The sequence below is a fragment of the Pseudonaja textilis genome, chromosome 2 (assembly GCF_049901715.1).
Source record: "Pseudonaja textilis isolate UNSWEBS1 chromosome 2, rPseTex1.2, whole genome shotgun sequence".
Classification (NCBI taxonomy): domain Eukaryota; kingdom Metazoa; phylum Chordata; class Lepidosauria; order Squamata; family Elapidae; genus Pseudonaja; species Pseudonaja textilis.
In genome coordinates, this window is record NC_141991.1 from 159,486,476 (window position 1) to 159,501,598 (window position 15,123).

General features: G+C 39.7%; 1 protein-coding gene across 6 annotated transcripts in view; it reads right to left on the reverse strand.

Moving 5' to 3' along the window:
- SPAG17 (sperm associated antigen 17) overlaps positions 1–15,123 on the reverse strand; it is a 114,227-nt gene that overhangs the window by 54,923 nt on the left and 44,181 nt on the right. For all 6 annotated transcript variants that reach the window (XM_087926226.1, XM_087926227.1, XM_087926231.1 and 3 more), the window contains 5 exons: positions 13,255–13,341; positions 11,786–11,940; positions 11,074–11,264; positions 9,211–9,296; positions 8,591–8,854 (listed from right to left, as the gene is read on the reverse strand). In XM_087926226.1, coding sequence (XP_087782352.1) covers positions 8,591–8,854; positions 9,211–9,296; positions 11,074–11,264; positions 11,786–11,940; positions 13,255–13,341 — 783 coding nt within the window. The remainder of the gene's footprint in view (positions 1–8,590; positions 8,855–9,210; positions 9,297–11,073; positions 11,265–11,785; positions 11,941–13,254; positions 13,342–15,123) is intronic.

The window sequence follows — 15,123 nt, forward strand, 5'->3', positions numbered from 1 at the left end:
AAGTTGCTATTTTTCCTTTTTTTCCCCCCAGCCATCAGCTGTTCTGCTGTGCAGGGAGATTTAGATTAGCTAGAAAGCAGGAAACGTTGGATTTCTTGCTTTCTAGCTAATCTTTAGATCTCCGGCTTTGCTTTTAAGCGGAGCCGAACCTTCCTTAGGACTGAAATTTCTATTATTCAGTGCAGGTAGCTGATGGCAGAATCATAGATCTCTAAGTGAATCTGTGATTCTGTGAGCAATTCAATCTGCTTGCCTGCTTTGGCTGATTTTGGGTAAAAGTTACTCTTTTTTATAAAAAAATTCAATATTTACATACATGGTATGTTGTGAGTCAATTTTGTGAGTTTGCTTGCAAGCAAATTGTATGTGACAGGCTCAGGTAGCCAATGGCAGAAAGATAGATCTTTGAATCTGTGATTCTGTAAGCAACTCAATCTGCCTCCCTGCTTTGCCTAATTTGGGGTAAAAGTTTTTTCTTTTTAATAAAAAAAATCAATATTTACATAAATATTTATAATATTTACATACAAGCCATGCCCAGCCAGTCAAATGACCACCAAGCTACACCCACAAATTAGGCCCCGCCCAAGAACCAATTGTTAAGAAATTTGAATCCCACCCGTTTGTGTGTGTGTGAGAGAGAAAGAGAGAGGAAGAGAGGGGGGGAGGGAGGGAGGGGGAGGGAGAGAGGTTAGATTAGACCTCTCTCTCTCTCACCAACATCAGCAAGCCACCGCCAGTCAAAATTCATATTAGTGGTCCCCGGGATTTAAAATTATGAGTTTGATGGTCCCTGAGGTCCAAAAGGTGGCGACCTCTGATCTAGTCCAACCCCTTCCCCAAGCAGGAGACCCTACACCATTTCTGACAGATGGGAGTCTAATCTCTTCTTGAAAGTCTCAAGTGATGACACTCCCACAACTTCCGAGGGCAAGCTGTTCCATTGGTTGATTGTTCTCACTGACAGAAAGTTTCTCCTTATTTCCAGGTTAAATCTCTCCTTATTCAGTTTCCATCCATTATTCCTTGTCTGGCCTTTGGGCGCTTTAAAAAATAGCTTGACCCCTTCCTCTGTGGCAACCCCTCAAATATTGGAACACTGCTATCATGTCTCCACTAGTGTTCTCTTCACTAGACTACCCACGCCCAATTCCTGCAACTGATCCTCGGCTGTCCCAACTTCATGGCAGCCATCTTGGCCCTCTCGTCTCTTTGTCGTGGCATAGAGGGAAAAAGCTCTGGGGCTCAACAGGAGATTGCAATCTCTTCTGTGGCCTCACAGAGCGCCCCTCCTTAGTTTTGCCTCCCCTGCCACATTTTTTGAGAGTTAGAGGAGTTGAAAAGTTCAAGGTTATTCTGTATGTTGTATTAAGAATTTCCAGTTGCAGTTAATTGGTTCTCATGATTTATGAAGTGTAGAAGTGGGAGGAGAGAAGGTGGATTCTGTGTAACGTGCGAAAAAACTTTCACTTGGGAAATTGCTTTGGATATGCCAGATCTTTTTCTAATAAATCAATTGGAGAGATAACGTCTCGGAGTGATTGATATCATGGATACACTCCCAAATCAATTTTTTTTTTAAAGGGCTTGGCTGATACCCGGAGTTCTTTTTCCTGAGATGAGGAATTATCAACAATCAGCCAAAGTTGGAGGTGTGCGGAGGGGACTGTGTGGGGGCCCTCCCTCTGGAGCATTAATTGAAACTGCCAACCCTTGTTGGGAGGAGATGATGGATGCTTCTAGGATGGCAGTTGGAGAAAGAGATTTAGGAGCTATACCGAAGCATTTCAACTCAAGAAGTTGTTATAACCCAGAGGTAACCCAGCTGTCTGAAGAGAAATCTTTCTCTAGTCCCAAGCATATGGCTATTCTGTCGGATTGGAGGGAAGAGAGACAATTTGGGTAGGAATTCTCTCAAGAAGACAACCCCCAGATTATTCCTGGAAGTCCATCGGGGCAGATTTACATCAACAGTTCCAGAATTTAAAGGTGACAGGTTTGGTCTCCCAGTCTGTTTGGATGGGTGGAAGCTTGAGACCACCCATATTCAGTTACACAAGTATCGTGAGGAATGAGGAGACTATACAGATGCCAATTGGAGGAAGCCAGAAAGAAGCATCAACTAACAGAGGTATGTTGCAGCCTCAGAGGCAATCCCCTCGTTTTCCAGAAGGAATTTTGCCTCCTGCAGAGAGTATCCCTCCAGGGTGGGGATTTTATCCAGGCCAGGGGTGGATTCAATGCCAATGGCAGCCAGCACCAACACAGCCCTGGTCTGAAGGGGGGTTGCCCAGACAGCAGATAGCAGTCACATCCCCTCCACCCGACCAGGGAACCAGGCCACACCCATCTTCCTCCTGGCAACCACAATCGCAGCCCCAACTGGCAGTAAGGCCACAGGGACCCCTATTCCAGAGAGGCACTACTCAGCCAGGATTCAGGGGGCCTACCCAGCCTACGTACGCCACACAGCCTGTTCCTTCCATGCCAGTACAACCTGCAGAGGCCTGGCATGTGCCATCTCCGCAACCATGACCCAGGCTGGACCGAATACCCTTTGAGGCTGTATTCGATGGCCGCCATGAACATTTCAATTACTTCCTCACTCGAATCCTATCCCATATAGAACAATCTGGAGATCAATATGCCAAAGAGCGTGATTTGGTTACGGCCATAACAAATGGGATGAATGAAGGGGATGCTTCAGACTGGGTGGCCCAACTACACAATGAACAAGCCCCCGAATTATACGATGTAAACGGATTTATTCAATTATTAAGACTTAGATTTGAAAATCCAGACAGGGTAGCAGAGAATGAAGAGAAGTTAATGGAAATGAGGCAAGGCAAGCGACCCTTGTCAGAATTCATTTGGGACTTTAGAAGGATCGCAAGCCACCTCATGGATTGGCCTGAAAGAATGACTTTACAGTATTTTTAAAAAGCCATTGATCCAGAAGTATAGAAGGCCTGTGAAATTAAGGGAATCCCAGAGACCTTACAATCGTGGTATGTTGCATCCCTAAGCTTAGATCGCAGCATCAACCCACACAGGAAACCCCTTCCAGCATCCCTGCCTAAGAGAATTGTGGCTAGGAGACCGCCGACCGGATCAGTCGAACCTGCTCGTACCCAACCTACCAGGGTGCTGAAATGTTACCAATGTGGCCAAGCTGGCCATAGAGCAGCAGACTGTCTGGCCCCCACTTCTGTACCACAAGCTCCACAGTCAAAGTCTAATCCAGCTGTTAGAGGTCAAAAGAATCAAGGAAGACCTCCGGCCAGTGGCGGGTTCACCAAACACAGCTGGGAAAGCCCCCTCTGCACAGATGGGAGGAATGGACCACCAGACCGCCACCACGTCCCCGAGAACCTGACCTGCGAAGATGACCCAATGGTGAGTGATCCCATGATACATTTTACAGTCAAGGTCAAGTTAGTGGTACCAAACACGGGGGAGGCTGGGGAGTTAGAAGCTGTCATTGATACTGGGTGTTCTTATCAAACTCCCCATCGTTGAACAATTGGGCATAAAGACTAACCCGCTAAAACGCCAAATCAGATTTGAGTAAGTGGATGGAACCTTAATTGGGGGGGCAGCCACTCAGATGACTGAATTGATCAAGATGGAATTAGGGCCCCATCGCGAACTCATACGCTTCATAGTGGCCCCCAGGATGTCAGAATCAATCATACTGGGACTTGCTTAGCTAGACAAATGGGCCCTGACGATCAAATGAGAGGATGGATTCAGAAAAATCCTCATAGGACTGGGCCCATTGCCCCCTCTTCCACCCACTACAAAGCCACCAGTCTGAACCCAGAACCTGAGCCAGCATTCATCGCATCCCACCTTCTCCCAGATAACTCCCAGGTACCCGACCAATACAAAGACTTGGCTGATGCATTCAGTGAAGAAGAGTGTAATGTCTTGCCTCCCCATCGAGCCACTGATTGTGCCATAGAATTAGAGCCCGGGGCGAAATTACCAAAACCAAAGATGTATTCCATGACACCTGCTGAAATGACTGAATTAAGGAAATACATCGACATCTATTTGGAACGAGGTTTTATTGAGCCTGCCAAATCAAGACTAGCTGCCCCCATGTTGTTCAAGGAGAAGAAAGATGGCGGGTTGAGATTATGTGTTGACTTTAGAGGCGTGAACACTGTATGCGTCAAAAACATCTACCTCTCCCTCTTATGAAGGACTTATTGAACCATCTATCGAAGGGCAAGATATTCACCAAGCTAGATCTCAGGGAAGCTTACTACCAGGTCCACATCAAAGAAGGAGATGCCTGGAAAACTGCTTTTAACTGCGCTCTGGGTAGCTTCCAATTCAAAGTCATGCCTTTCAGACTTCAGGGGACTCCTGCAGTGTTTATGCAGCTCATCAATGAGGTGCTACACCTGCACCTTTACCGGGGAGGGGGGTGTCCTCATGTACCTGGATGACATTCTTATCTTCAGTGAAACCATGGAAGAACATGTTCAATTAGTCCGACAAGTTCTAAAAAAACTTCTAGCCGCCAAATTATATGTGAAACTCTCAATATGCAAATTTCACAAAGAGTTATTGGACTACTTAGGCTACCAAATACCCAACCTGGGGATTGAAATGGACCCCGGAAAGGTGAAAGCGGTGCTAGACTCACAACCCCCCAGAACCCGAAAACAACTTCAAAGTTTCTTGGGGTTTGCCAACTTCTATAGACAATTCATTCCGTCCTTTGCTGAAGTTGCCCTCCCATTGACGGAGCTGTTAAAAATGGGCCCATCACCCACCAAACCAAAGCAATGTCAACCCCTGGCTTGGACTATGGACTGTCAGAAAGCTTTTGAGGTCTTAAAGTGCCTTTTCGCAGGTGAGCCCATCCTCCAGCATCCAGACGTGACCAAGCCTTTTATTGTCCAAACGGATGCAAGTGATGTAGCAGTGGCAGCGGTTTTGCTGCAAAAGGACTCTCAAGGCCGATTGATGCCTTGTGCTTATGTGTCTAAAAAGCTGACAGACACAGAGCAAAGGTGGGCAGTCTGGGAAAAAGAAGCATTCGCTGTATGATGGGCTTTGTTGACTTGGAGTATTTTCTAGAAGGGGCGCCAGAGGCCTTTGAGGTATGGACTGATCATAAGAACCTCGAGGCTCTAAAGACCCCTAGGAGATTATTACCCAAACAAGTCCACTGGGCCCAATATTTCAAGCGATTCAACTTTAACATTAAATATATCCCCGGAGGGAAAAACGTACTGGCGGATGCTCTGTCCAGAAAACCTCAGTTTGACAGCCACCGAGAGGAAATAGTACAAGCCTTAATTTCAGAAGCTCAATCAGCAGGCCAAGTGACCACTCGAGCCCAAGCCAACTGCAACCCCAAACACCTGGAAGATAAGCTGACTACAGAATTGAAAACAGCCCTATTGACCAACCCTTGGTTCCTGGACCATCAAAACGAGTTGACAATGAATGATGGACTATCTTGGAAAGGGACTAAGCTTTATGTACCTACAACCCTAAGACTATTGGTACTAAAGCGTAGCCACAACTCCCAGCTGGGAGGCCACTTCAGATTCCTAAAAACCCTACATTTACTGAGAAGACAGTTCTGGTGGCCAAAAATGAAAACTGATGTCAAGGACTATGTAAAAAGTTGCTCAATTTGTGCCACAATGAAACACAGAACTGGAAAAACCCCTGGCCTCCTGCAACAAGTCACTGAACCAACCCAACCTTGGGAAGAGATTGCAATGGACTTTATTGTTGAATTACCTAAGAGTGAAGGGAATACGATCATTTGGACTATAATTGACTTATTCTCTAAACAGGCCCATTTTATAGCCTGCAAAGGGCTTCCATCTGCGAAAAAAGTTGCAAAGCTGTTCGTGAAACATATCTATAGACTATATGGAGTACCTCGTAGAATAATATCAGACAGAGGGGTACAATTTACTGCAAAATTTTGGAGGGAATTTCTGAAATCCATTGGTTCATCTCAAGGGTTATCCTCAGCTTTCCATCCTGCTTGTAACGGAGCAGCGGAGAGAGCTAATGCCATGATTGTACAATACATTAGATGCTATGTAAATTATCAACAAGAAAATTGGGCTGAGTTATTACCTTTTGCAGAGGTTGCTTACAATAATGCAGTACATAGCAGCACGGGATTAACTCCATTCCAAATCAACACTGGAATGGATTTTGTCCTGATGCCAGAGTTACCTAGACAACCTCCCCATTCATGTCCCTAACAGAATGGATGAACTCATTAAAGAAAGGATGGGAAGATACAAAAAAAGCTTTGACCAAAGCTGCAAAAATTTATAAAAAAACAGGCGGATAAACATAGATCCCTTCAACCGCCTTTTAAAGTAGGGACAAAGTATATTTGTCGACTATCTTAGGTTGAAACTGCCCAGCAAGCTGGGTCCAAAATTCTTGGGTCTGTTCCCAATTTCAAAGATAATCAATCCGGTCACTGTCCAGTTAAGTCTTCCTCGACTATTGGGGAAAATTCATCTGGTGTTCCATTGTAGTTTTCTAAAACCAACTACTACATTGATGATAAGACCACTTCCAATCACTCCCCCTAAACCATTAACGGTACATGGGGAAACACATTATGAGATTCAAAAAATTCTCGATTCTCGATTACACCGTGGCCGATTACAATATTTGGTCTTATGGAAAGAATACCCCCTCTCAGATGCTAATTGGGTAAAGAGTTGGGATGTTCATGCTAATCAATTGGTTAACCAATTCCATGAGGCTGTTTCCCACAAACTGAAGGGTCCTTGTTGGGGGGGGGAGAGAGGGGGCTAAGGACAATGTATTAACCCCTGTATGTGTTTTTTTCTTTTAGGAGGAGTTTCCAAGGGGGGAGGCCTGTCAGCTTTGAAATTCAGCTGCCACATTTTTTTTAGAGAGTTAGAGGAGTTGAAAAGTTCAAGGTTATTCTATATGTCGTATTAAGAATTTCCACTTTCAGTTAATTGGTTCTTGTGATTTATGAAGTGTAGAGTGGAAGGAGAGAAGGTGGATTCTGTGTAATGTGTGAAAAAACTTTCACTTGGGAAATTGCTTTTGACATGCCAGATCTGTTTCTAATAAATCAATTGGAGAGATAACGTCTAGGAATGATTGATATCATAGATACTTTCTAGATGCCTTACAGGCTACTATTGGAGCCCATAAACAGGGAGAAGCCAGAACAGGAACGGAGAGGTCTGTTTCACTGTATCTGGTATCATAGCAACGTCAGCTGGAAAGCCCTTTTTGCAGATCTCAGAGTTTCACATCTGTTTAGGCCAGGTATGGGTGATCTCTGTGGTCTTAAAGCAAAACAGAAAAATGAAGCTTTTCAGACTGAATGGAAGCTTTTCAGACTGAAAGGATTTATTGACTTATGAAGTAAGTCTTGCTTTTGGAAGTCCTAAAGGCAAGGACCTTCCTTGGGAGGACATTTCTTGTATAAGTTTTGGCAACAAAGCTTTTACTACCTTCTTGGTTACTGAGATACTGTATGCTCTGCATGGCTACTCAATGATGCTAAGTAGAGCAGGAATGTCAAACTCGTGGTGTCATGTTGTCACATGACATATCATGACTTTTTCCCCCTTCTCTAAACTGGGAGGTGGGGGTGGCCAGCGTGTGATGCATCCAACCCACAGGCCGGGTTTAACACCCCTGAGGTAGAAGAATCATCTGTCTAAGATTAAAAAAAAAAACCTGCAACAATTGCTGATTTCAGGTGTTGGTATTCATTTTAAAAGTAGAAGCCTACATTCCTTAGGACCTATTTAAGAACCACCTCTCTTGTTACGAACCTGTCCAATTGTCAAGAACAACATGAAAGGCACTCTTGAAAATAAGATCATCCTTTTCCATCAATGTTGTTGTTGTGATGTAGAAAGATCACTCTGCATTCTGATTTCCATATTTATCCTGGTACCATTACATACTTAAAAAGATTAAAGACAGAATAGCCAAAACTGTCTGTCTGTCTGTCTGTCTCCATCCAAGACTCCACAAACTAATTGTTTTTAAAAACTTTGAAAGGTTCTGTTCCTTTTGATACATAGATAAACATAAATAATATTGTCTGTTTATATTAACTTCTCCTCCCTCCAGTAATGCCATCATATTATCATACTCCTGCAGTTTTAGATGGATGGCTTTCTTTTTAAAATGTTTTGATTAAAATTCCCTTCCAAGAAATTTATAAAAGCTAAGGGCTGACCAAACAATTAAATAACCAAAACAATATACAACAAGTAATAAAATGTCCCACTGTTCTGACATCTGAAACTCCTAAATATTGCTGACAATTGACTAAAGTCAACACAACCCTAAAAAGAATCTAAATAAAGGTCTATGCAGGCACAGAATCTACTACAGAATTTATAGGGATTTCAAAGAAGACCACAACGGAATATTGCTGGGGCACAACTACATTGACTATGTAAGAAAATCCAGGCTTCAGACAAGCAATGGAGACGTCTTGAAAGGTGCAACCTATTACTTGAACCTTGCAAGGACAGAGCCAATAACTAGAATTATTTCCAGCAATTTATGTAATCATTAACTAATTCACCTCATAGTCTTTCTCTTCAGGCAAAGGATGCACCGTTTGTTTACTCTGTTTCTGCAACTTGGTCTGATCTTCAAGCTCTGATGATTTGGATGATTCTGCTTTATCCTTAGAACCCTTTTTCTTAGATCCTTTTCCTTCTTCAGGAATGGGCGGCTCTTTAGCCTGGCCTTTCTTTTTTGCATCAGATTTTTCCTTCTTCTCTGCTTTTTTTAGTTCTTTTAAGCGTTCTTCCTCCAACAGCCTCTCTTGCTCTTCCTTCCAGGCCTGCAGTAGAAAAAGGAAAGTTCAGAGTCAGACCTAATATGGAATGTGGACTTTAACACAGCAGAGCAAATTTGGGTTTTGCTCCAACAATCTGATCCATTATTGAATGTGTTCTTTATTTTTCCTTTAGAAAAAATGCTATTTTAGGCAATTGTAGCAAGCAATATTATGATTTGCTTGCATTACATTTCAACTACCAAGTGACTTAGATGCTACTATAATATGCATGATTTAATACTGCATCAGAATAATATTACTATGATTCTAACTGCTAATTTCATTTATCTAGACACATTCTTATATCTCAGCTACATAAATAGAGGAATAAGTGGTATTCAGTAGTAATCAGCAGTTACCTTGAGAGATTCATCTCTGACAAATATATTTTTTTCCTTCTCAAGTACAGGTTCAGATGAAACTTCTACTTTACTTTTGGAAGAACCTTTGAAATTTGAGAAAGCATAAAGATTGTAACTGTATCATATAATATGAGAATGTGATATAAATGATTCCTTGAATAAACTAATCCCAAGTGCTAAATATTTTAAGTAAGCAAAAATCTGACTCTATAGGAAAACATTTTCAATGAAATCCAACAGTATGCTTCTTCTCACATAAGCACTTTCCACTGATGGAAACAGAATTATCTACTTTTCCATCTGGCCTAAAAATTGACTCCAGAAGAGCTATTCTCTCATAATAATTGGAAGAATTAAACAGTTCTCTCTCTTCTCATGCCTGAAAACTGCAAGTGCTTTTCAGGTAGGAAAAAGCATAGCTGAGTTAGGTAGCAGTATATGGCTGACCTTGGCTGATCTCCAAAAGCTAAGTAGGCCAAACCTGTTTAGTACTTGGATGGGACACCACCAAGAAATACCAGGGTAGTAGAACAGGTTAGGAAAAAACATCTCCAAAGTTAGCAATAACATGCCACTTCCATATTCATGTAAATAAAAAAGCAAGCAACACCTACCCTCTCTTGCTTTTATTTATTACTTTTTTTACTGTATGTTGCCCATCTGAGCTTGCTGATGTTTTGTATATATGTACTTTGCATGTTCTTGAGGGTTGATGTTGAAGACAATGATGTATTTCAGAAACTGGGAAGAGTAATCTCTATTGGTTAAATTTCTGGTTATGTAGCAACAGTATTGGCTAATAAACTATAAACCAGACTGGAATTAAAAAAAAAACACTAGGAAGAAGACAAATAGCAAACTACCCCTAAAAGAATATTATAGGTCAAAATCCAGAAGATTACCATGAGCTGAGCTTGGTCTGAAGGATCTGAAGATGCCAGTATATTTTGTTTGGCCATATCAAACTACAGGTATAATAAAAGTAGGTAGTGTGCTGTTGTAGTATTAACGTCTGATAGTCATATGGTTAAAGACAGCAGCTCCTTTTCTTGCAGTGGGACAGCTAGCACACTGCCCATGCTGTGTTCAGTAACATTTAAAGAAAGCCCACAGCACAGAAATATTAGGATTGACCAAACAAGGATGTATTACTGCTATTCAAATAATTTACACCCTTGTTGATCTATGTGCAAAGTAAAGAGCTTCCCAGAAAGAGACTTCAGTTAAGCTATCTGCAATGGTGGGTCTCTCTTGTGTGTGTGAATGTATGTTTCATTTAAAAAAACAAACAAAATGGTCCCTTTTGCCAATATTTCTGTAAAATTAATTGGCTGATAGCTCATCAACACAGACTGCCATGCTCCTTACTCCCATGGCCTGGGTGTAAAAATACAAAGGAGCAGCAGCTTATACTCAGTATCCTTTGTTTCCTATGCCCAGAATACTCAAAACATTTTTAGTTTTGTTTCCACAAAACAATGACGCTGTTTGGAGCTTTGCTCCATTACATTGCAGCCCATTTGGGACATTCAGATGAAAAGTTCTGAGTGGGGTGCCTGGTTCCAAACTGAAATATAACAGGTTGATTATGTCATAGACACCATTAGCTTATATCTGTTGGAGAAGAACAGGTAAAGGTGGGTGGGGACGAAGCTAAACGAGTCATCAACCTAAAGTTATTGCATTCCCACATCTATGTCCAACCCCTCTTGAATTCTGTTGACAGTTATCTAGCACCAATGCTTAGCATTGGTCATTAGTTGACTATATTCTTTATTGTTTGAGTAATAAATCTCCTTAACTGCAATTTAACATATGGTCCTGATTCCTTGTGCATGACAATATCACAAAAATACTTACTTTTCACTTTCTTTCCAGCAGCTCCTTTCTTGCCAGAAGGTGGAGACTTGACCTCAGCAGGAGGTTTCTCCATTGCCTCTTTAGCCAATCTAAGTGCCTCCAGTTCCTTATTCATCTTCTCTTCCTGGTATTTGGCTTCTTCTTTCACTATCCATTCATCAATGGAGGCAGCCACCAATTCCAGATAATTCCTAGAAAATGTATTACTGCTATCAATCAGAACACTGACTAGACAAGGCTCTTCTCCTTGACCCTGACCTACAGTTAATCAATAGTAATTTCTTCTCATATTCACATTGTTGTCATTATGCAGAAATGCCTGTTGTTTTAATATTCACAGACTTAGAATAGTCTATTATACAAATATTACATAAATATTTCCCTTATATTAGTAGCCCTATGTAAAAAACTAGTACTCAAAATGTCTGACACAAGTGTGAAATTGTTAAAATACTGCATATTATTACCTATTTTCCCTTTTTTTGAAATTCAAAAATATGATAGTTGAGTCTCATTGGGTGTTGCCTATTGGGAAATGATTATTTTATTACATAAAAGCAGTTTACTTTTTCTAAGTATTAAATTGTACAAATAATTTATCAGTAATGATGGTAAAGTAGCACTAGCCATTCATCATTAGTGAATTATTATTTATTGTCATAATTCCTTCTCCCTTTCCATTTTATAGGATAGTATTTGAAATCCATTTTACCTGAACCCAACATCAGAATGCAGTGAAATGTTCCAGAACTCCTGGAACTGACGATGTTGGTTTATGGGATTATGAAGGACTATCAGCAAAGAATTATCTTGAGTATGATAATAGGAATCAAGGCACCTATAATTCTGAGTTGCATTGTGAAGAACCTGTTAACAAGAGAAGAATTAATACAACTCCATTCTCATTAAGAAACCTCCATGTAGAAGTGATGGGAAAAAAGAGTGGGTAGATTTATTTGAGAGGAAGCCTCTCAAAGCACTTCCAATTTAGGCATGGTGATATTATACCCTTTAACAATAAAGAGAAACTAAATGTCTGAAGTTTCAGTAGGACAGATATCTCTCAGATCCTCTCTAACATGTTTTAATCATGTGCATCTCCTCTGGTACACCTGATTCTAATTTTATATATTAGATAAATTTACAGAATTTCCACATATGAAATTTGCATTTATGTTTACTTAATTTCCATATATAATTCAAATAGTGCATATTGTCTTTATTATATCTCCTTTATCAATATTATTGAAATGAAAATTAAATATCTGTATTTTGAAATATGTTGAAAAAGTCAAAAATTTCATTGGAGTGTACTTTTTCACCTGACTGTAAGGGCAGTTGATGTATAAATTTCAGGATCACCACCAAGAAAGTGCAACGGAGAGTAAGCACAACATGGTTATTTGCAATTTTCAACATAACACAGATGGACAGATATGGATGGGTTATTTTAGTAATGGTCTGTAATGGGAAAGATGTCCTATTGGTATGTTAAGAGCAAAACCTTGAAACTGATTCAACTACAGTTGTTTTAACAATAATGTAAAATACAAACAGCAAGAGGTCCACTCAACATCCTGACTAGAACTTCCTATTGACATACAGCACTTAAATAGACTGTAAAATTACCAGTATATGACTCATAGTAGCTAACCTATCATACATTGTATTACCTAAGCTATTGCTGCTCAGGAAAGATAATACAGCAATCAAATCTTTGATGACTCTGAAGAATGTAGAGATCTTCTAAATGATGTATTAGTTCTTTCTAACCAAGTTCAAATGTGCTCAAAACAGGCAAAGTCCTCAATTCCTCCCCCACGCACATACACAAACACGTATATAATACAGTATAAACAAACATATGCTCCCTATTCTACTGCAATTAAATTATCTAAGAGGATACCACTACAATACTATCAAGAACTACTGAGAAATCAAACAGGGTCAGTGAAGTTGCACTTCATCTATCTCTCCTGAAGAAAGCCACCTGTCAAGTGGACCATTTGATGCACAATCCAGAAATATTTTAGAATGATTAAATAACCTGAAATAATATTCATAGCTACACAGAGAATACTCTTTTGAGTAATTGTTCTCAGATTAATCTAACTTTTGGTATAATGAAAATATAAACACAGACTTATTTTCTGGAAATGCATATTAAGTGGGTCCTGTTACCTGGAAGAGGAGCTGTGGTTGAAAATGCTCAACAAAACTCCAGTCATTTAAACACCGTTGCTGGGTCTTTTGGATGGCTGAAATTACCTTATGAAAGAATAGGTAAAATTTAGCTCATTTAATAAATGTTGGGAAGGAGGTGAAAAAGAATCCATAGTGTCTTATTTTCTAGCTTTAGAATCTAATTCCTTTTAAATTGATTAGCTTAAAATCTCTACATTTCCATACTATCACATGCATCCAATATCTGTGGTAATATGGGCAGCCAAAAATATAATTGATTGATAAATAAATAAATCTGCATGTTCAACACCTTCTTTATTTTCTATAAAATGGCCCTGTTCTTCAATAACACATCAATATTTTTATTCTGGGTATGAAGTTGCCATTAAAACAAGAAGAAGAAATAGAAAATGTCACTGCTTTTTCTATATATGTTAGCATTCAACCAATGTAAGTACAATAATGCTCTCTTCCAATATTGTGGATTTATTAGGGATATATAGACAATTCTAAAAGTAATTTCCAGAAACTATCTCAAGAGAAGAACACATATATTCCAAAGTTTATATGGCGTAGAAAGAAACTCGGAAGGTGAATTTCTTAAATTCAGTTTTAGGAGACAGACTAATCTCAACAATAATTTCATGTTGTTTCTGCTGATATTAGTTTTGCAGTACACCATCTGTGAAAAATGAATTATAACATTTAGGTGACATCTATTTTGCTTTTAATCATTAAAGCAATTTCAAAGTAGTATGATTATATTAACTATATTTTAGGACTACATCTTTTTCCTCTCACTGTAATTCTCCATATAGAAGAGATATTATAGAAAATATAGATTATTTTTTTATCAGAGGTTTATTATTTTAAAAAAGAAATTAGCAGCTTTTTACAGCCTCTCGGTAGAAAGCAAGTGATAATACAATCACATCAGTGGTGAGATTCAAATTTTTTTACTACCGGTTCTGTGGGCGTGGCTTTGGTGGGTGTGGCAGGGGAAGGATACTGTAAAATCTCCAGTCAGAGGTGGGATTTGCCAGTTCTCTGGACTACTCAAAATTTCTGCTAGCGGTCATCTCCAGAACCTGCTGAATACCACCTCTGAATTACATAACCAACTTAATGCACTGAGAGGTTGGAAGAATCTTTGTTGCAGCTGAAACTCTCTCTCTCAAGCGTAATTAATACCTAATTTGAAATTCAGCCCATAATTGTTTTTTCACTTTTTTCACTAGGAATCTTTAGGATGATTCAAGTTAAAACCCGTTACATTTCAGGTCAGTTACAGCAATTCAGCTACTTATTACCATTTTGTCATAATGCATAAGGTGCTAAACAATATGTGAGGTGAAGGAAGAATATTTATCATTTTTGATCAGCATAGGATTTTTAGGTGGTTATTTGTCTTATTAATTAATGCTCATTCTTAAATTAGAAAATTATCCAAAAGTGCTCCTTTTCCTCTGTTTTCCTTTCTTCAGTCTAGTCATCTGGTAATAGACTTGTGCCAAAGTTCAAATTCATACTTGGCTACAGAACATATGGGCCAATTCTGAACCATTCAGCCCACTTTATCTCATATATTATATTCTTACTATAGGGATAAAATTAGAGGAAAATGTTCAGGACAACCTCTCAGAGCTCTCAATGCAGAAAATAATTGTAGCAGTAATATTAGATCTATATTTATGAAAGGAGAAAATGCTTAACCTATTTCCCTTCATCCTTTACTACCAATGAAACAAATAGCAGCTCTTAAAGAGGAAGTTCAGTTGTAAAAATGGCAACAGAGGAAAATGTTAGAAATTTTTACAGCATCTCTTAGTCAGTCTTCAAAGCAGCATGAAAAGCTTATTAGTTTAG